The sequence below is a fragment of the Aptenodytes forsteri genome, unplaced genomic scaffold, assembly GCF_000699145.1.
Source record: "Aptenodytes forsteri isolate BGI_AS27 unplaced genomic scaffold, ASM69914v1 Scaffold349, whole genome shotgun sequence".
NCBI lineage: Eukaryota > Metazoa > Chordata > Aves > Sphenisciformes > Spheniscidae > Aptenodytes > Aptenodytes forsteri.
This window is the reverse complement of record NW_008794452.1, coordinates 3,239,119-3,259,165: the sequence shown is the minus strand read 5'-3', so window position 1 is coordinate 3,259,165 and position 20,047 is coordinate 3,239,119. Positions and strand designations below refer to the sequence as shown.

At 35.8% G+C, this 20,047-nt stretch overlaps 1 protein-coding gene across 2 annotated transcripts in view; it reads left to right on the top strand.

Moving 5' to 3' along the window:
- The window catches only part of CTNNA3 (catenin alpha 3), a 596,807-nt gene that overhangs the window by 337,971 nt on the left and 238,789 nt on the right, over nucleotides 1–20,047 (top strand). For both annotated transcript variants that reach the window (XM_009290520.1, XM_019474931.1), the window contains 2 exons: nucleotides 644–724; nucleotides 5,661–5,813. In XM_009290520.1, coding sequence (XP_009288795.1) covers nucleotides 644–724; nucleotides 5,661–5,813 — 234 coding nt within the window. The remainder of the gene's footprint in view (nucleotides 1–643; nucleotides 725–5,660; nucleotides 5,814–20,047) is intronic.

Below are 20,047 nucleotides of genomic sequence, written 5' to 3'. Positions count from 1 at the left end.
AAAAAGTTAAGATTGTTTGGAAAATATACAACTGATTCTCTTAAGACTTCTCAAATATCTCAAGACCTCAATCTTCTATTGATGCTGAGAATGAATGTGCTGTTAAATGAAGAGATTGTCCATTCTCATTGACAATATTTGCATTGCAACATCTTGGACATTTTGAAACTCACCCATTCTGTTTTACAGGAGTAAAATAATGAATGCTGCAGACTAAAGCACTACCAACTGCATTGTGGGCATCTGAATTTATAAATTGCTTGTAGAGAGATAACACGATTTTTCATATGAATATGGTGATAATGGATTGGCATCAATAATAATAATTATATTAATGTTGTTCCATAAGTAACCCTGGACTATAAAAAGAGTATTACAGCAATTCAGAAGATAAAAAGTGTTTAATTTCATTCCTATATACTGCTAGTAAAGCACATGTTTTGATTCAGCGGATTATGCTTAACATCACAAATTGGCATTCTGTGAATATTGTGGTACTGGCTCCTGAAATGTATTAAAATTCAAAAAAATCCTTAAGCATGTATGATTTACCAGATGCTTTGATGAACTGAGGCCCCAAAGAACATGCTTGCTAAGAGATCACAAATAACCATTGTTGTGTTTTCTATCATATTTATTACAGACTGACAAGAAAGAGAGAAGTAATGCCTTGAATGTTGCAATAGATAGTATGTGCAAGAAGACAAGAGACCTCCGCAGACAGGTAAGCAACCTGGGGAACTGAAAAGGTAGAAAAGGACACTTGAAGGATGCTTTTCCACATTGCTATTTTCAGTTTTTGCAGCACTGCATTTTGAAAAAAAAATGATTTCTTCTGTATTAAAAAAATACTGAAGATAGTTACACTATTCCACAGAATATATGCATACAAATTTTCAAAACTCTGGGGAAAAACCCTACCAAATGATACTAGCTGAATATATGTATGTACATAGGCAAAACTCTGCATGTCTACATGTCTAAATATGTATTTGCTATGGAAATATATCAGTAATGTACTTTGGACATCAAGATTTGTTTTATTTTAAATAAGTTTGAATTATTATTGGTTGTTGGAACAGATACCTTGAAGGGACCAGTGGGCCACTATGTCTAATTCTTTACAGTCTGTTCATACAACAGAAAAGGATCCTTGGAATATCTGGTCCACAGTCCACCCACCCATTTTGCATCCCGGTATCCTAAAATTAATGTAAGACATGGACCAAAATCCACAATTTCAGTGTCCTGCAGAAGGTGAGCAGTAGACATCAGCTGTGTTTCCATCCTTTCTCTGCAAGGAACATCTTTGAGAAAAATTACAAATTATGTTGAAAGTATATAACGTGCCAGTTTAGAAAAGAGAGAGCTAGAAAGCCAGTAGTTCTTTCAGCCAGGCTGCCCCAACCAACTATATGAATATTTATGGCTACACAGAACATGAGCACACGCTGCTTTCATCCTGTCTCTAGCTGTAGCTATCAACTCTCTGGTGGAAGAATATTCCTCCCAACTTTGTGTACAGTCTTACAAGCCAGCCTATGTTTCAGGATGATGAATAAATTCCTTCCTGTCTCCCATAATCAGCCAGGGGAAGCCTTGAAAGATGAGATGAATATAATATAAATATAGTGTTTACAACTAACTAGGTATCCAATTTCTGCTCACATTCCATCAAAAATATGTTCAGCTCAGACACCTGGTGACTTGCATCACAAGCTCAGTGTGTCTAGGAACTCTCCCATTCTGTCCTACAGTCTCTTCCATGAGTTAATTAAACTGCTTATAACAGTTTACTGACTCTGTTACAGTGTTCAAAATCTGTTAACTAATTCAATTTGTGTGTTTCTATAAACCTTTGTAAAATGTTCAGGCTGAATGTAATCATGCCCAATTTATAGTCAATCTAGAACCAGTAGTTTTCTCTAACCAGAGTAGCTCTATGGCTTCTTGACATTTTCCACTGGAAGGTATTTATGAGAAATATTTCATGGACTTCTTCCAATTTTGTGTTCATACATGTGAATTGCATAAAAATTGTTGTAGGAAGAGTGCCTACTGCATGTCTAATTCCTGATCTGGGAAACACGAAATTGTGAGTTCTGTGACTGCAGATATTGCAGTAGAGTCTTATTTGCTTTCACTTATGAACATTCATTATTCTGTCTCCCAGCACTTTTACTAGAAACATGAAAATTGTTATTTGGTCTACTCTTACAGCTTTTATAATACTTAAAATTTTTTTGAATGATACTGTGTACCATAGCTGGTATTACATTAGGCACTCATAGTGGATTCAGGGCTATGGTGTGCACAATGTACTCTGCTTTCAGTCAATTACTGGGATTGCCTCTGCAAAATTGGGGTTGACAATGAAACCTTATGAAGCTGTATTTTTGAAATCTCTTCAGTGTAGTGCACAATAAACAAAACCATCATATAAGTGCTGGCCCAGTCGCTACCTGATTGTGGGTTATGCCATGGGCCCCTATGGAACATCTTGTAGACCACAGGAAGTAAAATGAAGGAAGGCTTGTATCTGGCAAGATTTGAAGGTGAAAGTAGCTATCTCAAGAACAGTGTATTCCGGAAGTTGTAAAAATCTCTGGCTTTTTGAATGAAATTATTTGTATTCATTTCAGGAACTTGGCCAGTACTTGTGGGGATTTTAAACTATTCTGTTTTGATTTTTACTTGTATTGTGCCAGAGACGTGCATGTCATTTCTGTGTGTGCAGTTTTACCTAGATCAGTGCTTCCCTGCCTAGTATAGCTGTATGAATATTTAGGAAGGAATTGCCTATTCATTCCAAATTCTAATTCTGAGAAATTACCATACTCGGTTCTTACCTCCCAGTTGTTTCCCAGCGTACCGTGAATGAACTGCACAGATGTTTCCCCTATGGTCGTTCCACAGTTTTGGTTGGTTTGGTTTTTTTTTTTTTAAATATTATTCCTGATGATATTCTTCTATTTCTATGTTGATGCTTCATCATGGATAGCTTTTTCTGAACACAAAGGAGATTGCCTTCCTGGCATCCCTTTGAAACAGGAGAGAGAGACTCTTCAATAATAACTAATCTTTAGTTCTTCCAGGACTTTTGCCAGCATAGTCTTGTGAGGCAATAGGCAAATAGAGGCAAACACAGTTTTCTATACTCATCAGGATATTGATGTTTAATAGCGTTGCAAACAGCTGCCGGGATTTTCTTCTCTGTCCTCCACTGTTTGTTTTCGACAACCTTATGCCCCATGTTTTATAAACAACATGTTTCTATGTAATTTTTTAGTGCACTTTGATATCAAAACAAAAACTCTCCATGCTTCCACTTCCATAACAGTCTGCTCAAAGGGTAAGAATAAGACCTTGCACCTTAAAAATAAAACAATTTGTCAGACATCATCCTCCCTCTGCTTTCCCGCTTCTGATGGTGTCTCTTTCACTTAAAAATATGAGAAAAATTTTAATTACAGAACAATAACTTCCCTAGTATTGCCTGCTAGCACTACTGGTGCTGTTCTTTGTTTATATGTCTCCCTATATGGCTACTTAGCTTTTAGCATTTTGCTCTAGAGGTGGCCAGAGTCAGAAACAGACTTACTGAGTCGTGGAAAAAATGATTGTGATGATTAGGATGAAGAGAAATAGATACTGCTTCAGATATTCCTTTTTTCTTTTGTCTTTTTCCTTTCTGTGTTCCACATTGTATTTCTTCATTCTTTAATGCTACACAAGCCATCTTTTGAAAATCTCAGCTTCGTGTATTCCTTTGCATAGCTGAAACAGGAACGTAATTTCAAACTTGTTTGTATTCAGCAAAGACACAGCATTATCTTTTTTTTTTTGAAGAAGAAGATGCGTTTCACTGTTTAATTGCAGGATAGAGGATTTCTTAGAACAAAATAATAATGATAATTTATATGTGAAAGGTTAATTAAACCAAGCAAACCAATAAAAAGCTACAGCAAAGAATTATGTGATGAGAGATAAAATTAGGCTGCTGGTTTGAAAATTGGATACCTCAACCTCACCACAAATGTGACTAAGGTTACTGCAGTCACTGGTCCTCAAATAATATATTAAGGCTGTGAAAGTCCTACAATCTGGGCTATGCAGAACCCAAAAATATTTCTCTGGGAGATAATGAATCATGAGCCATGGATATGGTTCCACAGCTTTTTGTTCCTGATTATTGTAAATTGAAATCTTAATGTTGAAACTGTGATTCCTCAAGGTCACATTCATGTACTTAATTTTAAGCAGGTGAGTATGTCGGGGGAGAGGGGGGGGGGGGGGGGGAGACACAGAAATTTTAACACGTAAATTTGGCAGGACTGGAGGTTCAATGTATTTTGTTCCTGGTAGTGAAGCTTTATGATCTCTTTCTTATTTTTTTTTTAATTCCAGCCTGAATAAAGCTGAGAATGTGAACATGACAGTAAAAATCCAATTTTGTATTGGAATCCCATAGCCTTTTTTTTTGTAAATTACTTTTGAGAACATACAATATATCCAGATAGTATATCCTAATGTGATAAGCTACAGTAATTTAGAAGACAAAAAAACATTCCAAACATAAACTTACCTGTATTTTTTTGGAAGATTTATCTGTCAGCATGTAAGAGCTTAAAAGCCTGTTGTGTTCTTTTCTGTTCCAATCAATATCTTTTATGTATATTGTAAAAATAATTTTATTGCAGTAGGAAATTCAGTGAACTTGATAATTTAGTTGCATTGCATGTGTTGTTATAATTGGTATGTTTCTTGTAGTGTTCTATGATTAAAATGAATAATTGCGATGTGTAGGTTTATAACATGGAGAAGAACCTCTTGAGTGAAGTAATGTCCCAATGATCAGTTATAAGCTTACCTGAAACCTAATTTAAATGAAGTAATTTGTAGCAGAATGTTACACTTCTTTAATAATTTAAGTACAAAGTTCAAGAACAATTAATTTAAATAAGAAAAACTGAACTTCAGACTGATTTATAGTTCTTCTTGCTCTATTGATCTATTATCAGGTGGCATAATCAGTAGTCTCATTGATATAATTACCATGAAGGCTACCATTTTGCTAATCAAACTGTATTGTTGGGTTTTCCAACAAGATAGAAAATATTTGGGTAATTTTGCAATTATGAAAACATGTGATGTAGACTATTTTGTGAGTACAAACATAATTAAATTAATATTTTCTTTGTAAAATGAAATAGCCTTCTCCCTTGGTGTCTGAACTTCAAGAGAGAATACCCAGGAGACACTAGGTTTGGTCTAACAGTAATTTTTCATGTGTGGAATCATTTAAATAGTCTATTCTATTCATCAAAGAACATGAATATTTGTTTGGCTCCCTTGATTTCAACAGAACTAGTACATGTCTTAAGTGTTTTATATATCTGTACTCACACACACATACACTCACACATACAAACATGCATATTTAGGTAGTGGTATATTAAAATTGTCCCTAAAATTAAATAGAGTTTTCTGTGAAATAGATAAATTGCAGCTGCAGTAGGTTTCAGACACATAATCCTGCAAATAATGCAGGAATACAGTGTGTACATGTTTATGTTATAAAATACTAATGGACAATAATCACAGTAGATTTTAATAAATAGTCTAATTAGCAGATACTAATGTAATGTTTTCTTTTGCAGCTTCGTAAAGCCATTATAGATCACATCTCAGACTCCTTCTTAGATACCACTGTTCCACTTCTAGTTCTCATTGAAGCTGCTAAAAATGGAAGAGATAAAGAAATAAAGGAATATGCTGCTATATTTCGAGAACATACCAGCAGGCTTGTGGAGGTATGTTTGATCGAGTTGCACTTTTTTTGAATATATGGTATAAGTGACTTGCCACTGCACATTTCCTTTGCTGGCAGATATCATAAAACAATTAAGCCTGGCATTTCAGGAAAGAATACATAAATGGCCTAGGGTAATAGTAAACAAACTCAATTTTTTATATAATGGTATGCAGTAAGATAGTGGGTTTTGTGGTATCAGCATTTATTAGTATTTCATTGCATAGAAATTAGGTGGTGGAGAATTCTAATTTGAGAAATTAGTGTAAGCCTTTCCACAAAGATATTCAGTGGGAACTTGATCAGATGTGTGATTCTAAGGAGTATTAGCTCAAAGTGTTCAGAATACTACTACTCAAACTACATGAGACACCGTATTAGTGTTCGTTGTTTGCCAGCTTTCTCACTTTGAAGGTTTATAGCCTGTGTAATGATATGCTGAAGAGGAAATGGTGTTCTGACACACAGTTTAGAGCCATGAACCCTCTAGCAGACTGAAAGCATGTTGGTGTATATGCTGAATAAATTAACTCGCATACATTGTATACTCAGTATTCATTTCTAAAGGATATACTTCTTTATTACTTATAAATGATACTTCTTCATCACTTAGAAATTTGCAAGTAGAACTGGGGGGAGATTTTAGTTTGCTGGACAATCAGTCCTGCAAATGTGACTAAATATTCACTGATTTAAACTCATTTGAACTGGAGCTTGAAACACTGCTGGAATACTGAAATCATGGATTTTGCAGGAATATTATTTCAAGTGTCTGTAAGGAATGCATTGCTAATTTTTGTGGGTTTTTTTAAGCTTTTAGTGCTTTTGTGTGCAGTAATGCAAAAATGGGAAAAATCAATTAATTCTCTCTGTGGCTGAAAATTTACATAGGAAAACTATTTGGCTCAGAATGAATTAATTAATCTTAGGTGATCTACAGATAATGAAAGACAAATAGGTAAACAGCTGAAGTAAAAGTAGGGTATTGCATTTATGTTTCTTTTCATGGTCATGTAGTTACAGAATAAGACTAGTTATTATTCTCTGATTTACCAGAGTGTCTTATTTTCACCATGCTACAAAATCAAATGGAAGCTAAAACACAAACCCAAAGTTTAAAAAAATTTTCAGATTTTTAATACTGAAGCTAAACCAGCCTGAATTTTAAACCAGCTTGATTTTTGGAAAGGACGGGTGATCTCTGAAGATCAGATAACTTTACTGAATTTGGAAGTGAGTCCAGGTCAGCTGAAATACCCAAATCATTATTCAATTTAGAAGATGTGAACCTAAAAATCCAATATTCATTTCCTTTCGTGGGTTTGAACTTGTTTCCCAAATGCAAGGAATAGCTGGGCATCAGAGTAGGTTTGTGATCAAAGGGGCTGATGGCTGCACAGATACACTGCCTAAAATATCTACAAGGACATGTAGCAGCTGCCTGTGAACATAAGACTGCCCAGAAGATAGCTATCCTTGGTGATGTAGGAAAAACTATAGCTAAGTTTTGCAATTCCAGCATAGTTACTACCTAGAAAGGAGAAAAAAAAAAAGTCAAATGTCCTTTTTCAGCATAGACATTACTAGTCCATTTCGCAGAGTCCCTTCTGCAAAGTGATAACCAGACTAGACAGTGATGCCTCAAAAACTTAGAAATTGCCTTTGTTCACCTCACTGAATGATTAACCCTGTTTGTTTTGTTCAGAACCCTGTGTTTTTACTTAAAGTTATTACTTAACTGCTATTAAGCAGAGCAGTCTAAGAGGGCAACTACGTGTATAGTTCATGAATGTAAATACTAGTGGAGACTAATTTATCCAGATTACTCTGAGGACATCAGACATATTTATTTTACAAGAAAATTAGTAAATCATAAACAAATCATGTGAGGGGATAAAAGCGTCTCATGCCTGTTGTATAAAAGTGGTTACATTACATGGTAGACTGATCTTACCGTATGTGTAAATATACAGTGTGTGTGTGTACATATTTATATTTATGCTGTGACTTAATAAGCTACCTACAGTGAAGAAAACACACTTTTAAAAATGTTTTAAGTAACTGGCTTTCAGAGAGACTGTACACAGTGCCACCTCCTATTACTGAATTAGTTTTTCCCAATTGTCGCTTTACTGGTGCTTATATCATATGCTGCTATTGAAAATTAACGTAAAATAAAATTGAAGTTATCTTCTGGATATTTACTAGAACTGAAGTATCTTATTTAAAAGTTGGTTATATTGGTTTAATGCACTTAACAGTATCTCTAAGTGAGAGCTTGATTGATGGCTTTTTGAGAAACTGTACTGCTAAACTCTCCAGCAAATTAATTAGATAGTAGTTGTACTGCATCCGTCAACTGCTAGCCTATCAGACGTAAAACAAAACAAAAATGAAAAAATATTAACAGCTAAGCAACTGGCCACAAAGGGCCTTTGTACATATAAACAGATCTATCTGATTTTTAAGAAAAATTCAGTCATTTCCAACAGCATCATCAAAGAAAAATAATTATGGCAGCTGTAGTGTGGAAAGTGTAAAACCATTTCAAAAGGAATAGCATTTAAATACATTAAAGCTGTAAATTGGAAGCATATTTTGGTTTTTAGTGTCCTAAAACCTGTTAAGCTGAGAATATATATATATATATTTAAATTGACAGTAGTAGAGCACTGCACTGTTGCTTTAATTTATCAAGGAATATAGCAGATAGATAGGCTTAGATGTTACTAATGTTAGTTTTCACAAGTGTACCTACTTCAGAAACACACACATCAGAAACTGAGAAGTTTTGGCAAATATGTATGGAGCTTGGTTTCCAGCTGAACATGGTGCCATGGCTAATGGATATTCCATAGAAATAGGGTATAGTTAAAAGTGCTACCAAAATCAGGGAGCCTGATTCTGCAAGAAGGACAGGACAGATAGAGAGGAGATGAGTTGGCTTTGAATCCTTGCTACTTTATTATCCATTTATTTATCACAGAATTCACTTCTTCTTGGTGAAACTTCTAATGTATAAACATCACCTGTCCCCTTTGGGACAGCTGCTCAGCCTTTTGCCAGGGATATGTTTCATAACGTAGTATTGTGTGCCATCTCTAAGATTTTAAGTTGGATGACAGGTTAATTCAAGATCCAACCCTGTACAACATTTCCAGAGTTTATGAGGAAGTTGTCAAGCATCTTTGAATTTTATTAGAAAGCTCTTAAATGCCAGTTATGATTTGCATGTTTGCAGGAGAGTCCTCACATTCATTCCTTTGTTATTTATTTCCTTCACTGTTATAAAAGCCAACAAACAAATCCCCTTAAAACTTTCAGGTTATGAAATATAAATCTGGAAAGCTAGTCATGTATGCTATTGCAGAATTGGGCTTGATCTCTGCAACTGAGAATAATCTAAGTCAAGTATTGAAGTGCAAGATCATGGGTGGCATATACCTGGCTATGGAATACTAACAGACAAAATAGTTGAAGGTAAAATACTTTAAAAGCTAAACAACTAAGAAAAAATTGTTGCAAAAAATGGCATTTGACAGTAACTATACTAGAGAAGGCTGGTAGGTGAGGTAGATGAGACATCAGACCATTGTAATATAACTATGAAGGCAGTTTTACCATCTACATGTAGTTGTGACATCCAAGGAGTTGGACGGATTATGGGCACCAAATGATAAAGCAAAGGCCAGCGATGCAAAAGCAAGACTGCCCATATTGTTAAATACAAAATACCTTATTTATTAGAAGAAAAAAGTTTTTTTCTTTTGTCAGCTGCAAATAGCCTTTATGGAACATAGGGCATAGTGAAGCTGCTTGCAAGCATTGAGACGTGAAAACCACCTCAGATGCTGGCAATCCCTAGTTTTTGTCTTGGAGAACAAAAGCTAAGAAAAAAAACATTTACATTCTCACTGTCCTTTTTTTCTGAATGTAAAACACCCTAGGTGTGGATCTGAGCCCATTGTAAACCTTTGACATCCATAACATCCCGTGGTAAAGAACTTCACAGCTTGACTATGTGTTGTGTAGAGAAGTACCCGTGAAACCCCCACATGATCATTTCATTTGCTGTCCCTGAATTCTTGTATCAGAAGAGAAAATAAGCACCAGTCCCTATTTTCCTTCTTCATGCCACTTACAGACCTCTGTCATATCCTCCTTCCATTGGTTTTTTTTCCAAGTTGAGTATTTATGGTCTTTTTAAATTTTCCTTGTTTGGAAGCCATAAAAGGATCACCTTGCTACCTTCCCTGTACCTTTTCCAGCACCTTCCAGCTCATGAGGTGGTAGGTCAGAACTGTGCATACTATTCAAGATTTTCAAGATATTTCATGGTGTTCTCTTTCCACATCTATTTAATTCCTAACAGTGTTTCTTCTCAGGTGACTGCTAACAGTGTTTCTTCCCAGGTGACTGCTGAACACTAAACCAACTTTCACAGAAAGTTTATATGATAATCCCAAAATCTGATTCCTGATTAGTACTAGTCTGCTGAGGTCCATCATATATATGTAATATCAAATTTTTTTTTTCCCCCAAATGACTCACTTTGCATCTCTCTAGACTGAATTTCATCTTCTGAGTTATCATCTAGTTATCTAGTACCATGAGGTGCTTTTGCAAATCTGCATTAGTTCTTTTATTTACTACTCCGAATAACTTGGTAAAAGATGCATAAAAAAATTAATAAGTTAATGCAGACACTGTGACCACAAGGAAATTTCTGGCTTGTGGCTTTCTCCCAGCCTCCTGCTGATTTGTTCCTGGGGCTGAAAAAAGTGATGCTAATCTATCTGTATTAGCTGAGAATTACTGGTTACTCAGCCACCCTGATTCTTGGAGGAGTTGTAGGATCTACATGCCTGGATCTCAGTGCTGCATACACAGTACAATTCATAATCTAGCTCTTTCTTAGCAACCTCGGGGAGGGCATTCTTCCATTGCCTCCATGTACGGAAAGAGGTCTGTCCATTTCTGCTTGATTTTAACATTGCTCTTTTAAAACATATTTATGGCATAAGAAAGCTTTATGACTATTTCCTTCTCATCATACAAAGGTAACTTTTTGCACTTGAAGATATGTGCTGTGAAATCAGCTGTATGTACTGTCTGCTGAAGTTTAATTCTCTCCAAACTAAGGAAACAGTATTTTTAAAAAATGGAGCTTTTCCTGAATATAGTCATGAGTTCAACCTCAGTAAGTCTCCTCTTTAAAAAGCAGTGTCTCAGCTCTATCCTGCCAAACACAGTTCCAGCTGAACATGTTCCACACACCTATGAGACTTCAGAGCAACATCGTTGAGCTGGGGTGATGATGTTAGTGTTGCACCAATGATGAATTTGATAATATCAATTTAAAAATGGAGACAGGACAACATATTATAATAAAAACATGATATTGCATTCTCAAAATAATTAGTGAGGCATAATTTGAATCAGCATAGTTTTATTACCTACTCTAATATGTCCTTTGTAAATGTTAATATACACTGTTATTCTACGACTCTGTCAGTTGTAAATGATACTGTTGTTGCCATATTGATAAAACCATCAGTGTTTAATTTTCCTTCCATGATATTTCACTTGACTGCAGAAATTTGCAAAATAAATTTCTGAATCTGGTCCACAAAGACCTGTGTATTTGTGTAGTCAGATCTCCAGTCACATAAAAATCGATTTTAGTATTGTAGCCAATAGGTCCAACGGTGATAGATAATGCAATATTTTGATGTTACAGGATTAGGATGTAAGTCCATTTTTAAGTAAAACAAACCATTGATATTTGTGTTATTTCCAGTTTAAGCATTTACTTGTCCGCTCAAATTAAAACATGTACTAACAATACTGCCCCCCACCACCCCCCATACCCACCAGTATCACATCACTTGTCGTGATGCTTGTTTTGTCTTTCTTTGAAGTTGAGAAAGTCAGGCAGGTATTCTGAGATTTGGTTGTGTTGTCTTTTTTCAGTTTAAAACTTTATTTACCCCATTTACTCTTAACCCAAGATAAAGATTTCCAAAGAAGATTTCGCTTGCTTATATTAAGTGCCTGTCTCTCCTTTGACTAAATGACTAGTTTAGTCTGGATGTCTAATTTCTAGATAGCTGAAGCGAGGTGAGATGAATTGTACCTTGAGAGATGAGTGTTGGTCTATTTTGAGACATACGTTATGTTGCATTTTCTTATGCTCCATATAGCAGTTTTTAATCAGGTGTATCCTGTTTTTCAGGGCATTTTTTTATCTGTTTTTGAAAGCTTGAGGGTGTTTGAATAGAAGATTCTGATATTGTTTTGTATATAAATAGAAGAGACTGAGTTGGGCATTATAAAAACAAAAGTTCATCTTCTCACAAAGGTTTCTCCAACAATGAATTTGAAATGGAAATTAGAAGTACTACTTGAAATATCAAGAGAGATTTTCTGTGGTTTCTATTTTAATCTGAAAATGAAAACTTCTCAAATAGAAACAATAGGTCTTGAGAAAGAACTTTGAATATGAAATGTTAATTGAGCTAAGCTAAATTGCCTGCTACACTGACTCACTGCTCATATTGTAATTTAAGAAACAAACAGTATCCTCATAGGCCAGTGACCTTTGTAAATCAGCTTGAGGATTAATATGTCTTACAAATATCTCTCTTCTGAATTAGCATTTGGAAGTTACAGTCTTTCCTTTAAAAATTGATTTAAGACATAACAATATAATATACTTTGAAAGTATGTATATAAATTCAGTGAAGTACAAAACGTCAGTGAAATGGAAAGACTGAACACCACACCAGATCTGGGGCGATGATGTTTCCAAAGGTAGTAGCAACTACGGGTAATATCTTCTTCCTTGTTTTCTTATGTTTTCTCTCTCCTGAGTTTATTAACTACTCTGTGCTCTTACCCTAGAGGTTCTAGCTTCTGTTAAAAAATGCATACACTTGGGATGTTAGCCACGCTTACCAGGAATATTAGCTGGTGCTTTGTGGACAGCGCTAGTATTCGAAAAGCTCAAACAGTGGCAAAGTATTTGAGATGCCTTGGTTAACATCTTTGCACTATTATGGCAGCACAATAATTACACAAAACAGAATCCCTTAGTTGTAAATGTGAATGGTATCTTCAGATATATGGAGCAAGTGAAATAGTCCTTGTTACAGAGTAAAAACAAAAAAACATTAAAATGCCCACTTTGGCTATTATATTGAACACTTCGCACAGATGAAAAGGACACTCAGCAGCTGAAGTATTTTCATGAGTACCAAAGGTCCCATTAAACATTCTTCAGATGGAGGTTATTCTAGGCTACAGTGCCTTATATTGCTCACATACTCTAACAAATATTCGTAAGACTGAATATTGATTTTGTGACATTGAAAAACTAGGATATATCGTAGAATGAAAAAAGCAACCAGATTTGGGTTAAGATTCTGTTTGTACTGTCTTTGTCTGTGAGCCTTGGCTAAAATAAATTCCAGAGAGATATGTTTCTGTTAGAAAATGCTTGTTATTAATTTGAATTCCTTATTATAATGCAGCAGTTTTGATAAAAATATTTCAAAAAATGAAGATTAACTGCATTGAGATTTCACACATTTACGTTTTGCTTTGAAATGCCTTTTCATTTAAAATGTTACAATTAAATTACAAATCTAATCAAAATATTTGATTATATGGAAACATTTTTGAGCAGTCTTGTCTTCTAGGAAAGTTCAAAATTAGCTCTGAATATAAACACTTAAAATTATGAAAATTATGACAAAATAATAATGAAAAGACTTAGGGGACTTGGTTGTACTTTATAGTCCCTTGTAAGACATGCCTGTTTTTAGTGAATATAGTGTTCTGGCCTGCGGTTCACTTCTACCAAAGACCAAAACAAATTCTGATATTGAGAGAACAAGTACGTAAAAGTGAACAAAAGAGAGGTAAAAAGGAAGACTGAAATGTCATATCTACACAAGGGAAAAAGCAGGTCCTCTGTAACTAGAAATTTCTTGTTCGGGAAAGCTGGCAGGCTGTTCTCCAGAGCTGATCCATCAAAGAGATGTAATCCTTTCTGAGAGGAGGAGTGATAGGCTGGGTGAACTTGAGATTAAAAAAGGAATTTGATGGGAGCAGGAAAGAATCCTCTGATTATCTTTTCTTTTGGCACAGATGCAAATCTCCCACTGCAGTGTTTAAAGGTCAGCTGTACCAAGCAGAGGCTGAGAGATTCAAGAAGAGAAGTGGAGACGATGATGAAGTGAACTTTGTGTTCTTCATCCCTTCTCTCAGTACACGCATATGTCATATTCTCTGTAGTTTGATCTAATAACACTGACTTCAGACCTACTACTCTGGTACATAAACTTGAGGGTTTAGCCTATTGCCTAATTCTTGCCCTTGTGTTTTTCAGTTTTGACTGTATTCCAATATGACAATGCTGGCTTCTAGGAATTAGGATTTCTAAGGTTGAATCTGTTACGAACAATGGACAGTAACAGACAGCACATATATTTAAGTGCATCAGTGTTGTAACGTGTTGATACAGAACAGCAAAGGCATGCAGGACATACAGACTGGTGTTAAAAAACAAGTTTGCCAGTAATATAAAGATTTCCAGTGGAGGAAATCTAGCACATCTATTGAAGGTGAATTCTCCTTAAGAAATCATTCTTTTTAAATGAAGTTAAAAGATGTAAAGGAGAAAAAAGCTTGAGTTATAAAAATATATAGAGAGAAATAAATTTTTTTGTCACTTTCTAGTTGAACAAGATACAAGATGCATAGGAACAAACTATACAAATACTGACAGAATCTTAATTTACTTTATGAAAAAAAAATTATTAAGATCTTGAATAAAATAACTTGCTGGTTCTTGTTACTTCAGCTACTTCTAAAACTAGCTTTTAAAAAGATGAGACTGATGTCCTGAATGTGTTGGGAGAACTTTGCTTCACAGCTTATAATTTGGGTCCAGGCAGTCTTTGCTTAATATAGGGCTCCTGGCCCCTTACCTGGGAAGGTTATCTCTCTCTCTGGATAGCAGAACACAACAATAAAGATAAGGGAAATTCATTTAAACCGCCTTTGCTGGAGAGTTCATAGCTTTTTGCCACTTTAACATGATCAGACTACTGTGTGTGGAATGACTGCAGTCTGGGATTTGCAACCTTTATTTTTTTAAATGTAAGTATAAAGATTTTTTTGGTTTGTTGGTTTAGAGCCTTTCCTATTTATGTAAGAGCTGGACCCAGAAAATGTGTTTGAACTAATGTGAGCCAAACTCATGGAATTGCTCATTCGTCACGGAAATTAAATTCTTCAAAGGTAGCATTTATTTCATTTGTGTTTCAGTAGCACTCTGGAGACTCCAAGAAATATCTGGGTCCCTAGATTTGGGAAAACAGATGAGACAGATAAACTGTAGAAGGAGACAGAAAGGGAAAATGAATCTGTCATGTGGATCAATGACAGAGCCTGGAATAAAACAGAGATAAGTGAATTTAGCTAACTCAAAATCAGCCACCATTAAACTTAGTTAAGAATGTCCATGTAAGGGTTTATCTGAATTAACTCCTTCTATTTAGAAAACCATTAATTGGTGCAATTTCTATAAAGAAATTGAGGTTTGAGATATACATAGATATAAAAATTATTTTTCATTCAATGCTATTACAATTACAATGCCATTTCAGCAAACAAGATGGAAGAACTTACATATGGTACAAATGAAATGTTTTCAGGGTTAAACATATTAATCAAAATGTTCGCAAAACCCAGCAAAGTGAAAACAATAGTAACTATTTGGTAATCAAAATGAAGCTATATTGACAATAACTTAAGAAGCATGCTACAAGAAAACTCTTCCTTTCTCTCAAGCAAAACACAGGGCCACTGGCTCTTGAACTAAAGCTTTCTACATCTGCCTCTTGTGGAAGACAGCTCTGCCAAAAGTCAGTTTCAACACAGAATCTGCAACTTAATAGTGATAAGTTGCTTTTCATTTTCTATACAAACAGTAAATATTTCTCTTCAAGTACAATGGGAAAATTCTCACTAATTCAATCTGTTTTATTGACATATATATAAACAATGATAGCTCTTATTTGCCACTTTGTCTGATTTTGTATGTAATTTGCTACATCTTTCTACGTCAAATTTTAAATATCCTGACCCAGAAAATTGGGTTCTGAGAGCAACTCACCATAGCTCTGAAAGATGTAGGCAAAAAAACCCTAAAAAAAATCATCTCGCTCTTGTGCTTTCCTGAGTCTAGTCTACAACAACCAACCTTCAAGCAGCCTGTGACAGCTATTATTTTAACCTCTGAACATCCAGCAAGAGGACTACATTCCTTCACGTTTCTTTTCTTTTACTCGGAGCTAAGGATCATGGGAAGAAAACTACCTGAATTCTGAAAACCAACAAAAACCCCCAGATTTCCCATCCAAAGTAACACTTACATAGTTTCCTGGCAGATAGCAACTTAATCTAAAATAGAATTTAACAGTCCATTAATGAATTTTGCTTTACATATTAAAGTACGGCACATACAAAGTAGTGTCAACTGGAAGATTCTGATTTCTTTCTACCACCTTCAAAAACAATAGGGAATTGAGTATTCTCAGCACTGCATCCATTTCTATGGGTTTTCATCCCAGACTGGTAAACACTAAATAAAAATAACATGTTAATGCTTCATTTTACTAGTTCTTCAGTCTTGATTTTACTGAGCTAATGAAAAACAAAACTACTTCTGACAATGCAAAACTCCACAACAACTGCATGTGTAGACATCAAACTGACAGATTACTGGAACGTCTTTATTAACTTTCAGGATATCAGAAGAGAGCAGAATCTTTTATCATTCTTCTTAGGAGCATAATCAGAAGACAAGAAACATGAATCCTGTTATGGAGAAGTTTTTAGTTTCAGACAGTTCAATGCTAAGGAATTTCATCCCGAGACATAAGATCCAAGTCTAGGGCTTGTCATTTTTTTGCTGGCACTTTTGTTGTTACTATTCTTCTTTAAGCCATAATATACTTTCAGTGGTATCATCATATAATCATATCTGTGTCAAAATAGCCATTAAAGACCCTAAGTTGAAGAGTATATCATCATCCCTATTTTTGCATTACAGTTTTACTTCTATTAGTCATGTACATAAACATACACAGCAGTTGTCACTAGGATGCAGGATCCTGTTGTACGATACGATCTGTGGACACAGAACTTCAGTGTGGTTTTCTGCTTGAAAGAGCATGTATCTAAGCATGAAGCAGTTAGCATATAGAGATATGCATGCAGAATATTGGTCAGCATTTTGGGAATAAAATGTACCTGTCAGCAGACTAGGAGGACATTGCTTGTAAATAAGATGAGCCCTTTAAACACAATCAATATTTACGAATGGGAAGTGGATTTTCATTACATTGCCATACTAATTTCTAGAATCAGTCTATCCTTGGCAAATTAACTCCCCTCTCGTATCACACATTTTTATTTTTTTTCCTCTTATTTAGCTAGTTAACACAATGCTTTGTTTTTGAGAGGAAAACCACCTTCAGTTTGCTAATTTCTATGCATGCTCAGTTTGTGTGATTCAGAATTCCCGTTCAGCACTCCCCTGTTTTTGTCTGACTTTTTCACTTTCAAGAGAGACCAGTGTGCAGCCTGCCTATTCAGGCAGGGCTTAGTTAATGGCACATCCATGAGATCTGGGCAGCGAAGGTTTCTTTCTTGTAGGTTCTTCATTGCTGCAGTTCAGCTAAATCCAAAGATCTTAGTGGATCCATTTTAGCAATCCAACCGCTGACTTCACTAATTTTAGCAAATCTGTGATTAGATAGGTCTATAGCAAGCAATACCAATCTAACTACAAAACCAAAAAATACAATTCCTCATTTTACTTACAGATAATTTTTTTCTGCAACTTTTTAAAAAATCAAACCTTTAATGTCTGAAACACAAATTTAATGCCAGTAAGCCCAAGAGTTAGGTCTAAACCCCTGCTTTCCCATTTCAGCGAGAATTCATTTCTGTGCTGAAGGCTCCGAGAGTCCTTCAGCAAACTGACCTGCTTGTCAAGATGATGTGACAGTTGTCAATAAACTGCATAGACAGCCTTACTAGTTACAGCCTACAAACCCCCTGTTGTCAGGTGTTGCTCTGGTTGGTTGGTTGGTTGCAGATAGCATGAAAAAAGGGAAGCCTAAAGATAGTATTGGTATTTGTGGGGGGTGTGTGGAATTATTTCTAAAATGAAAGGCAGCACAGGAAAAATGCAGAAATACTTTAAATGCAAAAATGCTTTAAATTCTAATAGAAGAAGCCTGGCAACAGTAATTGAGAGGTGGCAGGCAGATGGAAGGGGGCCTTTAAAGACAGATAACTTGTTCTTGATGTATTGGAGCTGGTAGATGGATGCTTAATGGAGAGCTAATATGGTCAAAATAGTGAATTAAGAAAATTAATTCAATAAAATTAGCTTAAAGTCAAGCATGTACTTCCAAGTGTATGTAAACTTTAAGACTTTTAGAACCTTGCTACTGTGGGCCTCACAGAGTTCCAGCATCTTGCAGCAAGTCCTGAATTCATAATGTGAGAATTTTTGCACCTTTATGTAATTAATCAAACAAGGCCCAACTTTCCTATTACTGATTGAGCTTCAGGTGATAAATGGTGACTTTTGCATTAATCCTCTTAATCACAGCCTTTACTGCATAAGTGTGAAGCAAGGGAACAAAAGATAAACAACCCAAAGATTTATCAGACTTTCTGAGGGGCATATTTCATCAGCTAGAAATGTCAGCCACCTAGTATGGTGAGGCAGGGGATACTGTAAGTTATGTGAGCTCCAAAAGGGAAATTGTCTTGGTTCAACATAGACTCCTCATCATAATACACCTGGTTAACATTTTTGCTGATAGGGTAAAGACAAGTGCAGTGGCAGTGACTTTTTTCTTATATTATTGCAGAAACCAGATTTAGAAGTTTCTCAGAATATTAGAAATTGTGATAATTGTGATTCCATCTTATGTCCCATAGTCTCATAGTTTTGATAGTACTGATCTGTAATGAGCCACCTATTACAGAATAATTCTGAAGGTGCTGAAAAAGGCACACGTCATCAAAATGTTAATATCAGTTTACTAAGCTTGTGCTTATAAAATACCAAATATCTCTGTGAGTGTGTGTACTTGTTAGGGTTTGTTGGTTTTGTTTTTTTTTTTTTCCCTTGGAACATGGATGCTGTGATATCTGGTGAAGAAGGAGGTTTATTCCTGTTGGTGGAGGTGCTGAATATTCTTTATTCTACATGAACTTCTATGCAAATTGTCAGAAGTGCATCTATTAGAGGCTGTTATCCTTCTGTCAAATGATCTGGCCTCTATTGGGTCAAATTGGCCAATGGGATCTCAAGTTCTTGAGGACAGAGAAACATATCTATATGTATAACGTGTGTGTATATATATGCATGTATGCATAGAGAATAGGTGTGCATTAATTTAACCTCTTTTGGAAATTCTAGCCTAAAACACGAGGTTTTGTTGTAAGTTGTTATTCCACAGGCTAAGAGAACTCAAGAGGTATATGCATGACAGGGAGGTCATTGGAGACAGCCAACATGGCTTCACAAAGGGCACAGCATGCCTGACTAATCTGGTGGCCTTCTACGATGGAGTGACTGTGTTGGTGAATAAGGGAAGAGCAACAGATGTCATCTGTCTTGACTTCTGTAAGGCGTTTGACACTGTCCCATACAATATCGTTGTTGCTAAATTGGAGACATAAGAGTTTGATGGAGGGACTATTTGATGGATAGGAATTGGCTGGATGGCTGCATCCAAAGAGTTGCAGTCAACAGCTTAGTGTCCAAATGGAGATCAGTAACGAGGTGTCCTTCAGGGGTCTGTATTGGGACCAGTACTGTTCAGAATCTTTATTAATGACATTGACAGTGGGATTGAGTGCACCCTCAGCAAGTCTGTGGAGGACACCAAGCTGATGCAGTTGATATGCTTGAGGGAGGGGATGTCACCCAGATGGACCTTGACAGGCTTGAGGAGTGGGCCCATGTGAACCTCATGAAGTTCAACAAGGCCAAGGGCAAGGTCCTGCACCTGGGTTGGGACAATCACCAGTACCAGTACAGACTGGAGGATGAATTGATTGAGAGCAGCCCTATGGAAAAGGACTTGGAAAAATTAGATATGAGCCTGCAATGTGCACTTGCAGCCCAGAAGGCCAATT